Source organism: Oncorhynchus tshawytscha, linkage group LG11, assembly GCF_018296145.1.
Source record: "Oncorhynchus tshawytscha isolate Ot180627B linkage group LG11, Otsh_v2.0, whole genome shotgun sequence".
Taxonomy (NCBI): domain Eukaryota; kingdom Metazoa; phylum Chordata; class Actinopteri; order Salmoniformes; family Salmonidae; genus Oncorhynchus; species Oncorhynchus tshawytscha.
The window spans coordinates 4,548,605-4,569,324 of record NC_056439.1 but is presented as its reverse complement, the minus strand read 5'-3'; the positions used below and the strand labels follow the sequence as shown (position 1 = coordinate 4,569,324).

The 20,720-nt window shown below is 43.6% G+C and overlaps 1 protein-coding gene across 5 annotated transcripts in view; it reads right to left on the bottom strand.

The window, feature by feature from the left end:
• The window catches only part of tenm3 (teneurin transmembrane protein 3), a 442,903-nt gene that overhangs the window by 67,317 nt on the left and 354,866 nt on the right, over window positions 1–20,720 (bottom strand). For all 5 annotated transcript variants that reach the window (XM_042329704.1, XM_042329705.1, XM_042329706.1 and 2 more), the window contains 2 exons: window positions 9,545–9,691; window positions 8,032–8,251 (listed from right to left, as the gene is read on the bottom strand). In XM_042329704.1, the coding sequence (XP_042185638.1) occupies window positions 8,032–8,251; window positions 9,545–9,691 (367 nt within the window). The remainder of the gene's footprint in view (window positions 1–8,031; window positions 8,252–9,544; window positions 9,692–20,720) is intronic.

The following is a 20,720-nucleotide window of genomic DNA, read 5'->3' as shown; positions in this document are numbered from 1 at the left end:
TGGTACTATGATTCCTCTGGTATTATCATTACTCTGGTACTAACATTACGCTGGTACTATCATTCCTATGGTACTAGCATTCCTCTGGTATTATCAGTACTCTGGTACTATCATTCCTCTGGTACTATCATTACTCTGGTATATCATTACTCTGGTATTAGCATTACTATGGTACATCATTCCTCTGGTACAAACATTCTCTGGTTACTCTACTATCATTCCTCTGGCACTATCATTCCTCTGGTACCATCATTACGCTGGTACTATCATTATGCTGATACTATCATTACTCTGGTGCTATCGTTAGTCTGATACTATCATTACTCTGGTGCTATCATTAGTCTGGTACTATCATTACTCTGGAACTAACATTACTCTGGAACTAACATTACTCTGGTACTATCATTCCTCTGGTACTATCATTACTCTGGTATTATCATTACTCTGGTACTATCATTACTCTTGAACTAACATTACTCTGGTACTAACATTACTCTGGTACTAACATTCCTCTGGTACTATCATTCCTCTGGTGCTATCATTACTATTGTACTAACATTCCTCTGGTATTATCATTACTCTGGTACTATCATTACTCCGGTACTATCATTACGCTGGTACTATCATTCCTCTGGTATTATCACTACTCTGGTACTATGATTCCTCTGGTATTATCATTACTCTGGTCCTAACATTACGCTGGTACTATCATTCCTATGGTACTAACATTCCTCTGGTATTATCATTACTCTGGTACTATCATTCCTCTGGTACTATCATTACTCTGGTACTATCATTACTCTGGTATTAGCATTACTATGGTACTATCATTCCTCTGGTACAAACATTCCTCTGGTACAATCATTACTCTGGTACAATCATTACTCTGGTACTATCATTCCTCTGGCACTATCATTCCTCTGGTACCATCATTACGCTGGTACTATCATTATGCTGATACTATCATTACTCTGGTGCTATCATTAGTCTGGTACTATCATTATGATGATACTATCATTACTCTGGTGCTATCATTATGCTGATACTACCATTACTCTGGTACTATCATTACTCTGGGGCTATCATTATGCTGATACTATCATTACTCTGGTACTATCATCACTCTGGTATTATTATTACACTCTGGTGATATCATCACTAGTATTATTACTCAGGTATTATCATTACTCGGGTATTATCATTACTCGGGTATTATCATTACTCTGGTACTAACATTACACTGGTACTATCATTCCTCTGGTACTATCATTACTATGGTACTAACATTCCTCTGGTATTATCATTACTCTGGTACTATCATTCCTCTGGTATTATCACTACTCTGGTACTATGATTCCTCTGGTATTATCATTACTCTGGTACTCTGGTACTATCATTCCTCTGGTACCAACATTACGCTGGTATTATCATTACTCTGGTTCTAACATTACGCTGGTACTATCATTCCTCTGGTACTATCATTCCTTTGGTACTATCATTCCTCTGGTACTATCATTTCTCTGGTACTATCATTACTCTGGTATTATCATTACTCTGGTACTAACATTACGCTGGTACTATCATTCCTCTGGTACTATCATTACTATTGTACTAACATTCCTCTGGTATTATCATTACTCTGGTACTATCATTACTCCGGTACTATCATTACGCTGGTACTATCATTCCTCTGGTATTATCACTACTCTGGTACTATGATTCCTCTGGTATTATCATTACTCTGGTACTAACATTACGCTGGTACTATCATTCCTATGGTACTAGCATTCCTCTGGTATTATCAGTACTCTGGTACTATCATTCCTCTGGTACTATCATTACTCTGGTACTATCATTACTCTGGTATTAGCATTACTATGGTACTATCATTCCTCTGGTACAAACATTCCTCTGGTACAATCATTACTCCGGTACAATCATTACTCTGGTACTATCATTCCTCTGGCACTATCATTCCTCTGGTACCATCATTACGCTGGTACTATCATTATGCTGATACTATCATTACTCTGGTGCTATCGTTAGTCTGATACTATCATTACTCTGGTGCTATCATTAGTCTGGTACTATCATTACTCTGGAACTAACATTACTCTGGAACTAACATTACTCTGGTACTATCATTCCTCTGGTACTATCATTACTCTGGTATTATCATTACTCAGGTACTATCATTACTCTTGAACTAACATTACTCTGGTACTAACATTACTCTGGTACTAACATTCCTCTGGTACTATCATTCCTCTGGTGCTATCATTACTATTGTACTAACATTCCTCTGGTATTATCATTACTCTGGTACTATCATTACTCCGGTACTATCATTACGCTGGTACTATCATTCCTCTGGTATTATCACTACTCTGGTACTATGATTCCTCTGGTATTATCATTACTCTGGTCCTAACATTACGCTGGTACTATCATTCCTATGGTACTAACATTCCTCTGGTATTATCATTACTCTGGTACTATCATTCCTCTGGTACTATCATTACTCTGGTACTATCATTACTCTGGTATTAGCATTACTATGGTACTATCATTCCTCTGGTACAAACATTCCTCTGGTACAATCATTACTCTGGTACAATCATTACTCTGGTACTATCATTCCTCTGGCACTATCATTCCTCTGGTACCATCATTACGCTGGTACTATCATTATGCTGATACTATCATTACTCTGGTGCTATCATTAGTCTGGTACTATCATTATGCTGATACTATCATTACTCTGGTACTATCATTACTCTGGTATTATTATTGCACTCTGGTGATATCATCACTCGGGTACTATTATTACTCAGGTATTATCATTACTCGGGTATTATCATTACTCGGGTATTATCATTACTCTGGTACTAACATTACGCTGGTACTATCATTCCTCTGGTACTATCATTACTATGGTACTAACATTCCTCTGGTATTATCATTACTCTGGTACTATCATTCCTCTTGTATTATCACTACTCTGGTACTATGATTCCTCTGGTATTATCATTACTCTGGTACTCTGGTACTATCATTCCTCTGGTACCAACATTACGCTGGTATTATCATTACTCTGGTTCTAACATTACGCTGGTACTATCATTCCTCTGGTACTATCATTCCTCTGGTACTATCATTCCTCTGGTACTATCATTCCTTTGGTACTATCATTCCTCTGGTACTATCATTTCTCTGGTACTATCATTACTCTGGTATTATCATTACTCTGGTACTAACATTACGCTGGTACTATCATTCCTCTGGTACTATCATTACTATTGTACTAACATTCCTCTGGTATTATCATTACTCTGGTACTATCATTACTCCGGTACTATCATTACGCTGGTACTATCATTCCTCTGGTATTATCACTACTCTGGTACTATGATTCCTCTGGTATTATCATTACTCTGGTACTAACATTACGCTGGTACTATCATTCCTATGGTACTAACATTCCTCTGGTATTATCATTACTCTGGTACTATCATTCCTCTGGTACTATCATTACTCTGGTACTATCATTACTCTGGTATTAGCATTACTATGGTACTATCATTCCTCTGGTACAAACATTCCTCTGGTACAATCATTACTCCGGTACAATCATTACTCTGGTACTATCATTCCTCTGGCACTATCATTCCTCTGGTACCATCATTACGCTGGTACTATCATTATGCTGATACTATCATTACTCTGGTGCTATCGTTAGTCTGATACTATCATTACTCTGGTGCTATCATTAGTCTGGTACTATCATTATGATGATACTATCATTACACTGGTGCTACCATTATGCTGATACTATCATTACTCTGGGGCTATCATTACTCTGGGGCTATCATTATGCTGATACTATCATTACTCTGGTACTATCATTACTCTGGTATTATTATTACACTCTGGTGATATCATTACTCGGGTACTATTATTACTCAGGTATTATCATTACTCGGGTATTATCATTACTCGGGTAGTATCATTACTCTGGTGCTATCATTACTCGGGTGCTATCATTACTCGGGTATTATCATTACTCTGGTGCATGACGAAATAACACCTTTAGTTAACCCTTAACCTTTCCCCTCCCACTGGCACACATCTCTCTCTCTCCCTTGCATAATAAGCATGACAAAGGTTGCTGTAGGCAACAGGCAGCGCCTCAGTAACTGACAGGTGATATTTCCTTTTTTACATGGTTGCATGTCATGGAATGTGGCTTGGAGTTAGAAAGTGCCACTGTCACTGTCACCTCTGTGACCTTTTTCTCTAAATTATATTTGTACATGTTGAACTGGCATTGATTGTTACGTCCATGTCTGCTGTCAGAATTGAGGATGTTGTCTTTTACCCTGAGTTTTTAAACACTGGGCTGGACACCACAGTCCAGGATGTCCTCCATGTAGTTCTTATCAGACAGATTAGTCTCTAGCCGCCAGCTGGCCTCTCACCAAAGTCATTCAAGGATACCGCTTCAGCTCGCCCCCGGGGTTCCACAGCTGTGACCCGGCACCTGGGATTTGAACCCTCAACCCTGCTAACCCCAGTCAGAGGACCAATTAACCGGGCCCTTGACCACGAGACCACAACATCACTACACAGAACAGGGCCATAAGGGGAGTCGACAGAGCCAAGACCAACTAGTCCCCGAGCGTTAATCCGCTTGAAATCTGTGTGCAATATAAAAACACTGAGGGAAGGACCTAACACAAGAGAGAGGTTGGGGGTCGGTCTTCCTGCTTAATATACTGCACCTTTCAGCTCCATCGCTCGTTTGCTGAAGCGTGGCAAAGAAGTGGTCTTATCTAAATTCAGCTGTGTGTGTGTGTGTGAGCCACCACATAAAGTAGTGAAGGGTTCGTGGCAACATGCCTAATTTGGCACGTCACAATCCATAAACAGGAATAATAACATTCTTCACAGTGTATTCAGACTCCTCATTCCCAGTAACTATATAACCTGTATAAGGGAGCCAATGGATTGCATTTAAACAAACTCTGAAATGAAAATGTTCTGCAATTGTATTGTTAGACGATTATGGCAGACAAAGGAAAATAAAGCTCTAGTGTAGGAAGTTGAGACACACAAAGGGGTCCGACGTGTTTTTATCCAATAACCTTGGCAGAAAGCCTTGGTAGTGCCTGCTTTTAAAGCAGTGAGACTATTTCAATTGGAGGTTTGGAGAAGTCAATAATAATGTAGGTGTAAACAGGTGTTTGCTCTTCCTGTCCTTGTTGTGCTGCAGACAGTCACTTACAGGATGTCTGCTCTGCGCCGCAATGCAAAAAATCACAGACTACAGATGTAGGGTCTTAATTTGATCACCATGTTGCAGGAGAACTTTACTGCAATGCAGGAAATGTAGAACTAGTAGTGTGTTTGAGGTTTAAAAAGGATTCTGAAGTTTGCAATTTCCACTTTGAAATTTCAGACTTGATTTTCCTTTACAAATAATGTATCGACCCCTACAAAAATGTAGATTAATTGTATATTCACATTTCCTGTTGATGCAGGATTGTTTTCCTGCTGTATCAAACTGGCTCAAATGAAGATCCTACATCTGTACTTTTTTGAGTATGTCTCTTTTGAATGAATTGCCACCCTGAATAATATCTCTATTCCAGTCTCTCGCTCGAGTGTCATTTCCTGCTAAACGACGAGCTCTCTATCTCTGTTGACGGAGAGTGGCATGTCAATACACACAGACGGAGGAGGAGAAGAAGAGATGGATGAGGAGGAGGAGAGGCAGAGCGGGTCTGCGAGAGCCTTGTTTGTTCACATGTTGATGCTGAGGAGCTGTTGTTTGGTTGGGGATTACTGCGGATCCTGTGTGTGTGTGTGTGTGTGTGTGTGCGTGTGTGTGTGTGTGTGTTTTGGATGGCTGGCTGGCTGGCTGGCGGAGGCTAAAGGAAATGTTCAGGCACATGCTCTGTGTTAGCACTACTGGCTAAACAAAGCCCCCGGATAGGTGGGTCTAACACGGGACAGATGTGAACTTGACTCTCTCCCTTTATCTCCATATATCTATCTTTCTTTTGCTCTCCGTCCCTCTCTCTTTCTCACTCCATATTTCTGTGTCTCTCTCTCGCTCTCGCTCTCTCTCCCCATGTCTCTGTCTTTCTCCATTTCTTTTTCCATCTCCCTCTCTCTCCATCTCTCTCGCTCTCTCTCGCTCTCTCTCTCCATCTCTCAGTCTTTCTCCATCTCTCTCTGTCCACCTCTCTCTCTCTCTCCTTATTTGTTAGTTCCGTCCTCTCATCTCTCCACACTTCTTCCTGCTTTATCAGATGATCAGACTGTTCTGTTCTCCCCAGCGAGCACCGTGTTTAGCATCTCTATTTAGCTCTGTTATCGCGGTGTGTTTTCTAAACATAAGCTAATCTCTACCGGCTGGTTAGTCCTGCTCTTACTGAAATCGATTTAGTTCTAGATCAACTGTGATTGTGAACAATCACAGACGTGCACGGTACTCTGGACTGAATTAAAGCAACGTTCAAGGTTAAACAGTCGTAAGACCTTTGAGAATGACCATAACTGAAGCTGGTCATGGTATATGACTCATGTTGTTGTCCAGTATGGAGAAACAAACTTTCATGGTTATATTGTTATACTGTATAACATTGTTATAGACCACTGTAACCACCTGGCTGGTTGTTACCAAGGCAACCCCCCACACACACACACACACCAATTGCCATGGTATGGTCTTGTACTCTGGGCATGCGTTGGTAGTACCCAACTCTCTAACAACCATCAGGTCGCTAATGGCCTGGTACTCAGATCTCTATTGTCCCTCAAACCAAACGCAATCGAGAAATCACGTCAAACACTTATCATCAAAACAGTACAGTGATTTTAAAACTCAGAAGTTCAACAGCAGGTTGAAACTGAGTGGAAAACGTGGTCGTTGTGGATGTTGTTTCAAAGCCTTACGCAATGAACTGGACAGAGATTTCTAAGGTGATGATTCATTCAAAACAACCATACGCATATTAGAGCCGAAGCACATTCAAAGGCCTATGAGCCCAAGCCCTTGTGCTGTTATACAATACATAGCCTACCGCATATTAAACATGGCAGAAAAACATCAAACTAAACTGATTATAATCAGATGTCTTTGCTACATAACTGGTCTAGCCTGTACTCCAAAATTAAACAACTTCTAGTAAATCGCCTTTGAGTGTGGACTGTGTTATTATGCATATTGGATGGACTGGTTACCTTATGCTACGCTCCAAATGTTCTATCCGTGAGTCTGGGAGAGAACGTATAGGCCTAGGCCATGCTGTTGGTTCATTGATTGTGCAGGGTAGCTTACAGTTAGCCTACAAGTATAGTGAATTTGTATTTGATTTTGAATAGCCTAGTAATAGGGCTTTTTGTTTTTTTTCATAATTAATAGGCTGACATTACATTGAGCTACAGAACCTTTCCATGTCCTCCTCTCTCCCCTTTATACCTTTCTCAGCGCAACAGTTGAATGAAATATGTTTCGTTGTGAAAACATGTTACTATCGATGTTCCCGAACAGAATTCACTTGGTTTCCCAAATGAAGCACTGGGTAGCTGCAGGAACAGGGTTGGAGATGGCATACAGAGTTTGGGCGGAATATCAGCTGTTGCTCAGCAAGTGTCTGCATGCTCCTCAAACAGTTGTTGATGCCTGGGGTGAAATAACCGGAGTAGCATGGTTGAAGTAACTAACCATCAGAAAAGCGGCCTCCATTGAATTATTATAGTGCGAATGGATGCATTTTTTCCCCCTGCCCCTGTTCGTGCCCCTTTGATAATGGGCCATTTTAAATCACAACAAATTTTACACATTAGTAAAGATAAAATTCAATTGAGAATAGTCTGGTGGGTGAATATGATTACTTGATGAAATCAGTCTTTTGCATGACAATAACCATCTGATGTCATGACCGCCACAGCCCTCCGCACGCAAACGCACACACACACACACACACTAACCTGTTCAAATAAAGGTGAAATGAGAATGCTCACCTCTTGTTGAAGGGGTTGTCCCCGGTGATGACGTGGCTGCCCTCTGGTCCAACCAGGAAGCGGATGCGTTGGTAGAAGGAGCGTGCGGCATGCTGGGGCATCAGGCTGGACGGGCTCTGACTGATGATGTCAGAGGGGTCCGGGGAGCCGCGGCAGTACGGCTGGGTCTGACAGGATGTCTGGAGGCAACAGTCTGGGTCCATACAGTCAACCAGGCCGTCTGAGAGAGATAGAGAGTTATGAAGAGGCAAACAAGAGGAGTAAGGAATGGGATCCAGATCAGATTCTCTCTGATAACTCTAAAGGAACCATATACAGTGAACTCACAAACAAAATACTTTTAACCAAGTTAAAAACAAATCTACCTCCAGTGGCTCTTTTTGTCAGGTGGTCAAAGGTTTGTTTTGTTATAAGTGGCTGTATTCGGTTGGGCTTTCAGAATGGGATTGGCCGTGTTCCTGTGAGAGTGAATAGCAGGCCCAGTTGTTCAAAGTTATTAGTCGACCTCTAACCCCTGGCTGTGGTGACAAACGGCCTGGTTCCTCCATCCTGACTGGTGCCTTGGATGGGATAACTGTAGGCTAAATATACTGTTGGAGTCTCACCGTTAGATAGGTTAGTGAGGGAGGGAGAGAAAGAGACAGAGCAAGAGAGAGGGAGCGAGAGAGAGAGCAAAGAGAGCGAGAGAAAGCAAGAGGGAGAGTGCGAGAGCGAGCGAGCGAGAAGGAGAGAGTGCGAGACAGAGAATGGAAGGTAAAGAAAGCGTGTGAAAGAAAGTGTGAGTGAGTGAGAAAGAAGGAAAGTGGAGAGGGACAGAGAGAAAGAGAGAGAAATAAAGGAGAAAGAGTTCTCTCTACTACTTCAACAGCCTGCCTACCGGCTGTTTTCCAAGGCCTTTGTGTGGGAATGAGATTTGCTCCGTCTCCCACAGGTGACGTCCACAGGAAAGGGGGAGAGGAGGAGCGGAGGAGAGGAGGAGAGGAGGAGAGGAGGAGAGGGAAAAGAGCAGTGGAAGAAAGGAGGGAGGTAGGACGTGGAGCTCATGAAAGGCTGATATTCGTTTTTGTTAGGTTATTAAAAGCTTGGCGTACATCTGGCAACCAGCTACCACCGGGCGGGGGGGAGGGGTGATAAAAACCTTGCCGCCGCGATTGACGCACCCCTATCTCGTCACTCCTCCACCCCTCCCTCATCCCCCTCTACCAAAACTAATCAGGACGTGACTTGTTCCTTCTTCTATTTCTTTATTTAACAGGCCTCTATAGTGGTGACGCCACCACCTTTCCTGGTGGAGCTTTAAAGAGTGGAGAGATCCACATATAATGTGGTTGTGGGTTCAATCCCAGCAAGGATCACACACAATACGCACAGTTCCAATGTATGAACTCCCTGTACTGGAAGTGACTTCTAATGAAAATGTCTGGCATATAACGTAATGTAACCCAGAGCCAAAGACAAATGTCCATTTTGTGAAAACGTAATGGACAATAAAGTTCTCTTCGACATGTCTCACCTCCTTCGTTATCCTTGCCGTCGGTGCAGAGGGTCTCCATGGCGACGTCGCATCCCGCCCCACGCCACCCGGACTGGCAGACGCAGTGCCAACCGTTCTGGTCCAGGGTACAGCGACCGTTGTTGTTACACAGGCCTGGGCAGCCCTCTGTAGCAGACCAGAGCATGGAGAGTTAATACAGACCCACACACATAGGAGGGTTATGTGTGGATAGGGAAGGGGGAGTGTGTGTGGCTGATAGTGCGTGTGTGTGTGTGTGTGTGTGTGTGTGTTTGTGTGTGTGTGTGTGTGCATGCATAGGTGAGAGTAAGGGAGGGAGAGTGAATGAGTGCACTTGTGTATCCCATATCAACATCGTGGTGTGTCTGTATGTAGGTGCTTCTCTGTGATTCAGGATTGTGTGTGAACACATGCGTGACTGTGTCCTCCTTTTTCGAGGAGATCCACCCCCCCCTCTCAGTTTTTCGATGAGAACAAACAAATGAACAATCAACATAAACAGATTCAGATTAACAGGTAGATAACCAACCAAAATGAAAAGGTTTCTGGTGAACTTAACATATAACCCGACAGTGTGACATCAGACAGTGTGACATCAGACAGTGTGACATCAGACGGTTAGACAGGCCTGTGAAATGCACAGATGCTGTAATTTCACATGAACGATAGAAGCCTCGTGAAGAACCATTCGTTAACCTCATTAACCGTTGAAGAATTTGAAAGAAAATATGAATTTGGCCTTAATTAAGTCAAGTAAGAGAGGATGTCAGAAATACAACTGTTGGACATGGAAATTGAGTAGAGAGCAAAAGGAATCAAAATGCACCATACATTACAAAAGAAGAAGCCAAAATATAACGTGTCATTAATTTCAGGGAGATTTGATAACGACAATGTCCCAAAATAGCCCAAATCAAACAGAATCAGAAATCAAAGAACCCAAAACGAAAGCTCTAAATCGATGTTCCTCTGCCTTCCTCAGTTTTTGACAGTAGTAGCTATTGGCACATCCATGTGAAGCTACAATACAATAGGGACACAAAGTATAGGGAGGGCTCTGGCTTGAGTCCCTGCCTCCACAGCTATACTTTATGCCTCGGTCACATTCCTTTACACAGAATAATAACAAACAAGAGAATAATACAATTGTAATAATATAGAAGCAAAGCCCAGGAGGAAGTGAATGCAGCCCAGCGACTAGGCTAGACAGTCAGGAGGTCATACAGGCCGCGGATGCATGGAAACAGGACCAACACAGATTTTCCAACAAAACGGAAGAACCAGGTGTGAAGGGTGGTCAGTGGTGTGTAGGTTGCGTGTGTGTGTGTGTGTAGGTGTGTGTGTGTAGGTTGCGTGTGTGTGTGTGTAGGTTGCATGTGTGTGTGTGTAGGTTGCATGTGTTTGTGTGTAGGTGTGTGTGTGTGTGTGTGTAGGTGTGTGTGTGTGTGTAGGTGTGTGTGTGTGTAGGTGTGCGTGTGTGTAGGTGTGTGTGTTTGAGTTTTGGGAATTCCAAACAAAATGGCAGACAGTGTGTTTGTGTATGTGTGTACAGTATGCGTGTGTTTGTGTGTGTGTGTGAGTGTGTGTGTGTGTGTGTGTGTGTGTGTTGGAAACAGGTTTTAAGACAGACAAGAATGGAGATAACCAGAAAAAGGACCACAAAAAACAGTGAGAGACTGGTACAAAGACACGTTTACGCCGTGCTTCAAGACAAGAGATAGAGACAGAGAGACAGAGAGACAGAGAGAGAGAGAGAGAGAGAGAGGGGGGGAAACAGGTAGAGCGGAGAGTGATTGTTCATGACAATCTCCCTGGGGCTTTTGTATGAATTACCTTTAAATCCTGCGATTAGGGGGCCAAGGAAAAGGAGAAAAATTTGGGAAAGAAAAATGAACAAAAAAACTCAGTACTTCAGTCTCTGTGAAGGGGTTGCAGACCGACTGACAAACACATAAAAGGAAAGAGAGAGAGAGAGAGAGAGAGAGAGAGAGAGAGAGAGAGAGAGAGAGAGAGAGAGAGAGAGAGAGAGAGAGAGAGAGAGAGAGAGAGAGAGAGGAGGGAGAGAGAGGAGAGAGGAGGGAGAGGAGGGAGAGGAGGGAGAGGAGGGAGAGAGAGAGAGAGAGAGAGAGAGAGAGGAAGGAAGGAAGAGGAGGGAGGAGGCAGGATTCCGTGGACATACTGTTGGAAGACAGTGGGATACAGAGAAGGAAAGACAGAGCGCGAGAGAGAGACTGATACGGAGAGATCACCCTGTGTGCGGTGGAGATAGTTCTGTTGGAAGGTCGAAGGTCGAGGGTTAAAGAAGTAGTCCATATCTCTTAAAGGTCTCCAATTCTTAGTTCTCTTTGCATTGATGGTGCTAGTAAAACACCATCAATTTATTAACAAATAAACATATATTCACGTTGTTTGGACATTTTAAGGTGCCATTCTTCACTGTCAATTTGGGGAAAGCAAAAAAACCAAAAGAAATCACTGACACGTATACCAAAAGCATTGAGGCAAAGCATCCGGGACAACATCTCTGCGTTAAGAAAAAAATGCCTAGTCAGCTGCTTGAGCTTAGATGACGTTATTTCAATGTTATTCTATCGAGCCGCTGGAACGTTTGTGGCCTCGCCCGGTGCCCAACGCGGGGGCGTTCGAGAGCAGTGGTTGGTGGGTTATGTGGGCTAAAAAACGCCCCCAGTTCTACCATGCCCGGTAGTTACCGAAGATCCTCCCATGCTCCAAGAGAGAGGACATGATATTGGATTTACCCCACAGTACCAAGACATGAAGACATGAGAAAACACTTAGTCACAGTGACAACAATAGAAGACTGAATCAATGAATCAATACATCAATGAATCAGAATCAAAAGAAAAAGAGAGAGAAGAGGGTTACTGGGAATCTTATGGCCGGTCACATGTACCACACAGCACGATGGGGAGGGGGGGCAGAAGAAAGAGAGACCACAGTACCTTTGACTCTAATATCCGGATTGTGAGCTTGAAAGAGAAAAAAGGAGAGAGAGAAAAAGGGAGGAGAGCGAGCGGTTAAGGAGAGGAGAAAAAAAACAGGGCAGACTATTTACCAGAGTGTTAGTAGTGTACCTACGAGCACAGGCACCCTTACACACTCGCGTGCACACACACACACACACACACACACACACACACACACACACACACACCACATGTGTTTGAAAATGTGATGGATATCCCATGTGACACAGAGTGTGTGTGACCATCCTCACATATAAACCTGTAGGAGAGGGGAGATTAAATAGACAGAAGATACATACTTTATCAGACACTTAGCTTGTTGTGACGTATCAGCGTATGGATGTTGTACGTATACATATGTGTGTGTCAATCTGTTGTCTTATGTCGCCAACACCCAGTCCCTAAATTGCTTACACAATCTTAGGATGATGCTTGCTGTAACTTCACACTAACACACACACAAATTCCCTCAGATGATGCTTGCTGTAACTTCACACTAACACACACACAAATTCCCTTAGGTGATGCTTGCTGTAACTTCACACTAACACACACACAAATTCCCTTAGGTGATGCTTGCTGTAACTTCACACTAACACACACACAAATTCCCTCAGATGATGCTTGCTGTAACTTCACACTAACATACACACAAATTCCCTCAGATGATGCTTGCTGTAACTTCACACTAGCTCACACACACACACACACACACACACTGGCTCAGGTGGCAGCTTGATTGGCCGTCATCCTCTCCCTTTCCCAGAGTGGAACAGGATCCCTTAACAGAACTAATGGAGCATCAGGGTTCTTAATGGAACGTCAGGGTTAAGAAAACAGCAGCAATCATCCCTGAACCCTGAGCAAAGGGGCAGCAATTTACCAGCTAATTGCACTAAAGATTTCTCATTTACTTCCATCATATTCCACTCACATCGGGACAGGGAGGACTGTGTGTGTGTGTGTGTGTGTGTGTGTGTGTGTGTCCATCTGTGTGTGTATGTACAGTGCGTGTGTGTGTGTACATCTGTGTGTGTATGTACAGTGCGTGTGTGTGTACATCTGTGTGTGTATGTACAGTGTGTGTGTGTGCAAGTGTGTGTGTGTGTACATCTGTGTGTGTATGCACAGTGTGTGTGTGTGCCTGTGGGTCAAGCTGCAGAATTAATCAGCCTCTTATAGACATCAATGCTTCATTATTTGTCGGGACAATTCTCGGCGGCTGCTGATTAAAGTGACATTAATCTGGAAACAATTATATATCGCAACGTCCAGACCCACTCAATCCCCACCCTGAGGTAAAGATGGAGAGATGGAGGGAGGAGAGGAGAGGGGGATGAAGAGGAGGGTAGAGAGATGAGGGGGAACGGAGAGAGAGAGCAGAGGGGTAGAAGGAGAGACAGAGAGAGAGAGAGAGAGAGAGAGAGAGAGAGAGAGAGAGAAGAGAGAGGCAGAAAGAGAGAGAGAGCAGAAGGGGAGGGAGGGGCAGAAAGAGAGAGAGAGAGAGAGAGAGAGAGGGAGCAGGGGTAGAGGCTTCCGGCATGTATCCATTGATTTAACATGATCTTAATTAACGTTTACTGCACTGGGGGCCTTTAACAACCCCCTCAGCTCCAGGTGAGCCTACCATAAAAACAGGGGGGCCTCCTCTTAGACTTGAATCATGCCATAGCTCAAAGTGCTCCAGAACCCATTGAGGACAATGAAAAACCACTACACCCACCCATCCCCAACATGGTTATTACTGAGCTATGAGGCTATGAGCCTCACTCATTCCCTGGTCCATAGTAGACGCACACACATACACACAAACACACACACATGCACGCGCACACACTCGTACACAAACACACTTACATGTACACACACGCGCACACACAGCGATGTATGTATAATAACGGTAGTGTATGACACATGTGGCTACACTGACGGAGCTACCAGCCCGTTAAGAGAGAAGCCAGATCAGTGGTAACACAGAACAGCCATTCAGCAGTACTGAGAGGGGGATTATGAGCTTCCTAGTTCCCAAGCAGAGCCTCGAGTGTAGCAGCGTTAATTAACTATTGAACACAGTTACCGAAATTATTTGGCCTTTGTGAATAAAATTGGACTGTTTCAACTACACAATTGAGTTTACAAACCGCTGTGTTTTGTATGTGTGTGTGTTTTATGAAACGCTAACCTTGAACAGTTTTTTCCCCGCGTTTTAAAAGACAAATCACTACACAGTGACTACACAGTAGCTAGTAGCTGAATCTAAAGTTGGAGTTGAGGATGGACACCAAGACCAATCATTTTGCTCTCTCATTTCAGTGGAAATATCAATAGTAGATGGTTTGAATTTGTAGCGAGCGAAAGAGGAGTGTATGTGTGTGTGTGTGTGTTGTCTAGCGAGCATCAGCCTTGGATGATAATGAAGAACCATCAGGCACTACACTGACCTGGAGGCAAACAGACATCTGGGGAGAAACAGAACCAGACATACAGACATATGGGGAGAAACAGAACCAGACACACAGACATCTGGGGAGAAACAGAACCAGACACACAGACATCTGGGGAGAAACAGAACCAGACACACATACATCTGGGGAGGACACACAGACATCTGGGGAGAAACAGAACAGACACACAGACATCTGGGGAGAAACAGAACCAGACACACAGACATCTGGGGAGGAACAGAACCAGACACACAGACATCTGGGGAGGAACAGAACCAGACACACAGACATCTGGGGAGAAACAGAACCAGACACACAGACATCTGGGGAGGAACAGAACCAGACACACAGACATCTGGGGAGAAACAGAACCAGACACACAGACATCTGGGGAGAAACAGAACCAGACACACAGACATCTGGGGAGGAACAGAACCAGACACACAGACATCTGGGGAGAAACATAACCAGACACACATACATCTGGGGAGGAACAGAACCAGACACACAGACATCTGGGGAGAAACAGAACCAGGCACACAGACATCTGGGGAGAAACAGAACCAGACACACAGACATCTGGGGAGAAACAGAACCAGACACACAGACATCTGGGGAGAAACAGAACCAGACACACAGACATCTGGGGAGACAGACACACAGACATCTGGGGAGAAACAGAACCAGACACACAGACATCTGGGGAGAAACAGAACCAGACACACAGACATCTGGGGAGGAACAGAACCAGACAGACACACTGACATCTGGGGAGAAACAGGAACATCTGGGGAACCAGACACACAGACATCTGGGGAGAAACAGAACCAGACACACAGACATCTGGGGAGAAACATAACCAGACACACATACATCTGGGGAGGAACAGAACCAGAAACACAGACATCTGGGAAGAAACAGAACCAGGCACACAGACATCTGGGAAGAAACAGAACCAGACACACAGACATCTGGCGAGAAACAGAACCAGACACACAGACATCTGGGAAGAAACAGAACCAGACACACAGACATCTGGGGAGAAACAGAACCAGACACACAGACATCTGGGGAGAAACAGAACCAGACATCTGGGAAGAAACAGAACCAGACACACAGACATCTGGGGAGAAACATAACCAGACACACAGACATCTGGGAAGAAACAGAACCAGACACACAGACATCTGGGGAGAAACAAAACCAGACACACAGACATCTGGGGAGAAACAGAACCAGACACACAGACATCTGGAGAGAAACAGACCCAGACAGACTTGCAGCTGGTGGGAGTGTGTTTGTGTGTGAGGGAGAGTGTGTGTGTGCATGAATGTGTGTACAGTATGTGTGTCTGTGTGTGTGGAGGCACGTCTGGTGGTGCTGGGTGAGATATTGCTGGCTCTGCAGTGCTATTCTGGGCGATGGAGAGATGTGAGGGAGGGAGGGAGGGAAGGAGGGATGACTGACCATCAGTCTAGCCCCAGGAGAGGAAGGGCAGAGGGGGAGAACAGGGAGCCTGGGATGGGGTTCTGGAGCTGGAGTGCTGGAGAAACCTTGGGGCAGTAAGTCTGCAGTTTCCTAGTTCTCAACTAATACACTCAGCTGCACTTCTCAGAACACACATACACACGCACCCACATGCACACACAACAATATTTTAACAATATTCCATACGCTACTTTAAAATCCGTCTCCGTCCCTAATGGCACCCTATTCCCTACACAGTGCACTACTTTTGACCAGCGCCTATAGGAGTGATTTGGGACAGGTCCTCAGTGTGACTGAAGGAGACAACCCTACTGATGAGGTATTCAGAAGCAGTAATAATAATAATAATAATAATAAGAAGAAGAAGCAGAAGAAGCAGAAGAACCTGTGGCTCTCTGCTCTCTGTGTTAAGAGAACCTGTGGCTCTCTGCTCTCTGTGTTAAGAGAACCTGTGGCTCTCTGCTCTCTGTGTTAAGAGAACCTGTGGCTCTCTGCTCTCTGTGTTAAGAGAACCTGTGGCTCTCTGCTCTCTGTGTTAAGAGAACCTGTGGCTCTCTGCTCTCTGTGTTAAGAGAACCTGTGGCTCTCTGCTCTCTGTGCTAAGAGAACCTGTGGCTCTCTGCTCTCTGTGTTAAGAGAACCTGTGGCTCTCTGCTCTCTGTGTTAAGAGAACCTGTGGCTCTCTGCTCTCTGTGTTAAGAGAACCTGTGGCTCTCTGCTCTCTGTGCTAAGAGAACCTGTGGCTCTCTGCTCTCTGTGTTAAGAGAACCTGTGGCTCTCTGCTCTCTGTGCTAAGAGAACCTGTGGCTCTCTGCTCTCTGTGTTAAGAGAACCTGTGGCTCTCTGCTCTCTGTGTTAAGAGAACCTGTGGCTCTCTGCTCTCTGTGTTAAGAGAACCTGTGGCTCTCTGCTCTCTGTGCTAAGAGAACCTGTGGCTCTCTGCTCTCTGTGCTAAGAGAACCTGTGGCTCTCTGCTCTCTGTGTTAAGAGAACCTGTGGCTCTCTGCTCTCTGTGCTAAGAGAACCTGTGGCTCTCTGCTCTCTGTGCTAAGAGAACCTGTGGCTCTCTGCTCTCTGTGCTAAGAGAACCTGTGGCTCTCTGCTCTCTGTGGTAAGAGAACCTGTGGCTCTCTGCTCTCTGTGTTAAGAGAACCTGTGGCTCTCTGCTCTCTGTGCTAAGCGAACCTGTGGCTCTCTTAACAGAACCTCATGTCTGCAGAAGGAACGAGGAGCATTGTGTAAGTCCATAAAAATGTACTTTTCTATCCTCCGCAGAAGAGTATTTTGGAACGATGATAATAAAAGATCATATGAGATCTTGGTTATTGGACATGATTGTTATTCAAACACATCGATGATTCAGTCTGTTTACTGTAGCTCAAATCGTCAAGGGAAGACATTGTTATCGGTTTGTTGCTGCAAAATTCTTAGAAAACTTACATAAACTGGACATCATTTATTTCCAAGGTAACACAAATGATTTCAGCCAATTTAAGTTGTTTCCTTTTAAACAGGGATACTTCCACGTCTCAGAGACGTCTATTCATTTGCTGCATTTTGCAAGCGGGAACATTAGAGTAAAATCAAGGACACTATTTTACCACTGCCAATCACACACACAGTGACCATCACTGTGTTTTGTATGGAAAAGCAATAGGCTGAGTAGAAATGAGCGTTGGACTACTTCCTTAAAGCCACTCAAAATGGAGATGCATCAAGCCACCTTGTGTCAGACAATGACAGAGAGAGAAAGAGTGGAGCCTGAAATGATTGACACCCTCGATAAATATGGGCAATAACGACTGTAGAAAATAAATCAGTCAAATAGTGAGCTATATTGTATGCAAAAAAAAAATGGGGAGCTTATTTTATACTAATACAATTGCTCAGAGAAAAATATTTTGTTTAATAAGTAATATCTCAAAAGGGTAGGGGTCAAAGATATTGACACCCCTAGCACGCAACGACTACATCAAGCTTGTGACTCTACAAACTTGTTGGATGCATTTGCTATTTGTTTTGGTTGTGTTTCAGATTATTTTGTGCCCAATAGAAATGAATGGTAAATAAGGTATTGTGTCAATTTGGAGTCACTTTGATTGTAAAATAAGAATGGAACATGTTTCTAAACACTTCTAAATCAATGTGGAATATATCATGAGACACGCGATCGTGAATAACGACGAGTGAGAAAGTTCCAGAAGTTCAAAAGATCATACCCCCAAGACATGCTAACGTCCCCCGGTATTGGTAACAGTGAGAGGTTAGCATGTCTTGAGGGCATGATCTTTTGAACTTCTGGAACTTTCTCACTCGTCGTTATTCACGATCGCATGTCTTGGAGGAGAGAAGAAGACGACTTAATAACTACTGCATTCTTCTCCTCTCTCATTCAGCATTTGCTATGGAGGAAGAGGGGGGGATGTCTGTTGCAGAAAAGTAGAAGGAGAAGGAGTAGCTAAACGTCACTGCCTCCTAATGCTCAATAAGTCTTAATGCTGCACTGTAGTTCCACTGCATATTCAATGGCAAGAAAAAGTACCTGTATTTCTGAATAAATTGGTCTTAAAACTTGACCGGATCTTCATCAACAACAGACAAACACAGTCCGCTGAAACTAATAACACACAAACAATGATACGTTTTCATGTGTTTATTGAACACACTGTGTGAACATTCACAGTGCAGGGTTGGGAAAGTATGTGAACCCTTGGATTTAATAACTGGTTGACCCTCCTTTGGCAGCAATAACCTCAACCAAACGTTTTCTGTAGTTGCGGATCAGACCTGCACAACGTTCAGGTGGAATTTTGGACCATTCCTCTTTACAAAACTGTTTCAGTTCAGCAATATTCTTGGGATGTCTGGTGTGAACTGCTCTCTTGAGGTCAGGCCACAGCATCTCAATCGGGTTAAGGTCAGGACTCTGACTGGGCCACTCCAGAAGGCGTATTTTCTTCTGTTGAAGCCATTCTGTTGTTGATTTACTGCTGAGTTTTGGGTCGTTGTCCTGTTGCATCACCTAACTTCTGTTGAGCTTCAATTGGTGGACAGAAAGCCTAACATTCTCCTGCAAAATGTCTTGATAAACTTGGGAATTCATTTTTCCGTCGATGATAGCAAGCTGTCCAGGCCCCGAGGCAGCAAAGCAGCCCCAAACCATGATGCTTCCTCCACCATACTTTACAGTTGGGATGAGGTTTTGATGTTGGTGTGCTGTACCTTTTTTTCTCCACACATAGTGTCGTGTTCCTTTCAAACAACTCAACTGTACTTTCATCTGTCCACAGAATATTTTGCTAGTAGCACTGTGGTGCTGTGGAACATCCAGGTGCACTTTTGCAAACTTCAGACATGCAGCAATGTTGTTTTTTTTGGCTTCATCCGTGGTGTCCTCCCATGAACACCATTCTTGTTGAGTGTTTTACGTATCGTAGACTCGTCAACAGAGATGTTAGCGTGTTCCAGAGATTTCTGTATTTAGCTGACACTGTAGGATTCTTCTTAACCTCATTGAGCATTCTGCGCTGTGCTCTTGCAGTCAAGTGGGAGAGTAGCAACAGACTAGAAACAGTGCTGAACTTTCTCCATTTATAGACAATTTATCTTAACGTGGACTGATGAACATCAAGGCTTTTAGAGATACTTTTGTAACCCTTTCCAGCTTAATGCAAGTTAACAATTCATAATCTTGGGTCTTCTGAGATCTCTTTTGTTTGAGGCATGGTTCACATCAGGCAATGCTTCTTGTGAATAGCAAACTCAAATGTTGAGTTTATAGGGCAAGGCAGCTCTAACCAACATCTCCAATCTCGCCTCATTGATCATTGACTCCAGGTTAGTTGACTCCTGACTTCAATTAGCTTTTGGAGAAGTCATTAGCCTAGGGGTTCACACACTTTCCCCAACCTACACTGTGAATGTTTAAATGATGTATTCAATATAGACAACAACACACTGTGTGTGTCTACTGTTGTGACTTAGATGATGATCAGATCAAACTTGATGACCAATTTATGCAGAAATCCAGGTAATTCCAATGGGTTCACATACTTTTTCTTGCCACTGTAATAGACTGTCTTAACTGGTGTTCTACTGAGACAGCGTGAGGATATAGTAATGCAAATCAGTGTTGACTGAACATTACACTATGCATTACACTATTACACTAACATTACACAATGTTTGAGTTGTTGTAAATAATAATAAGGACATACTGTATGGTATTTGTGTTTTTTTTTTGGGGGGGGGGTGATT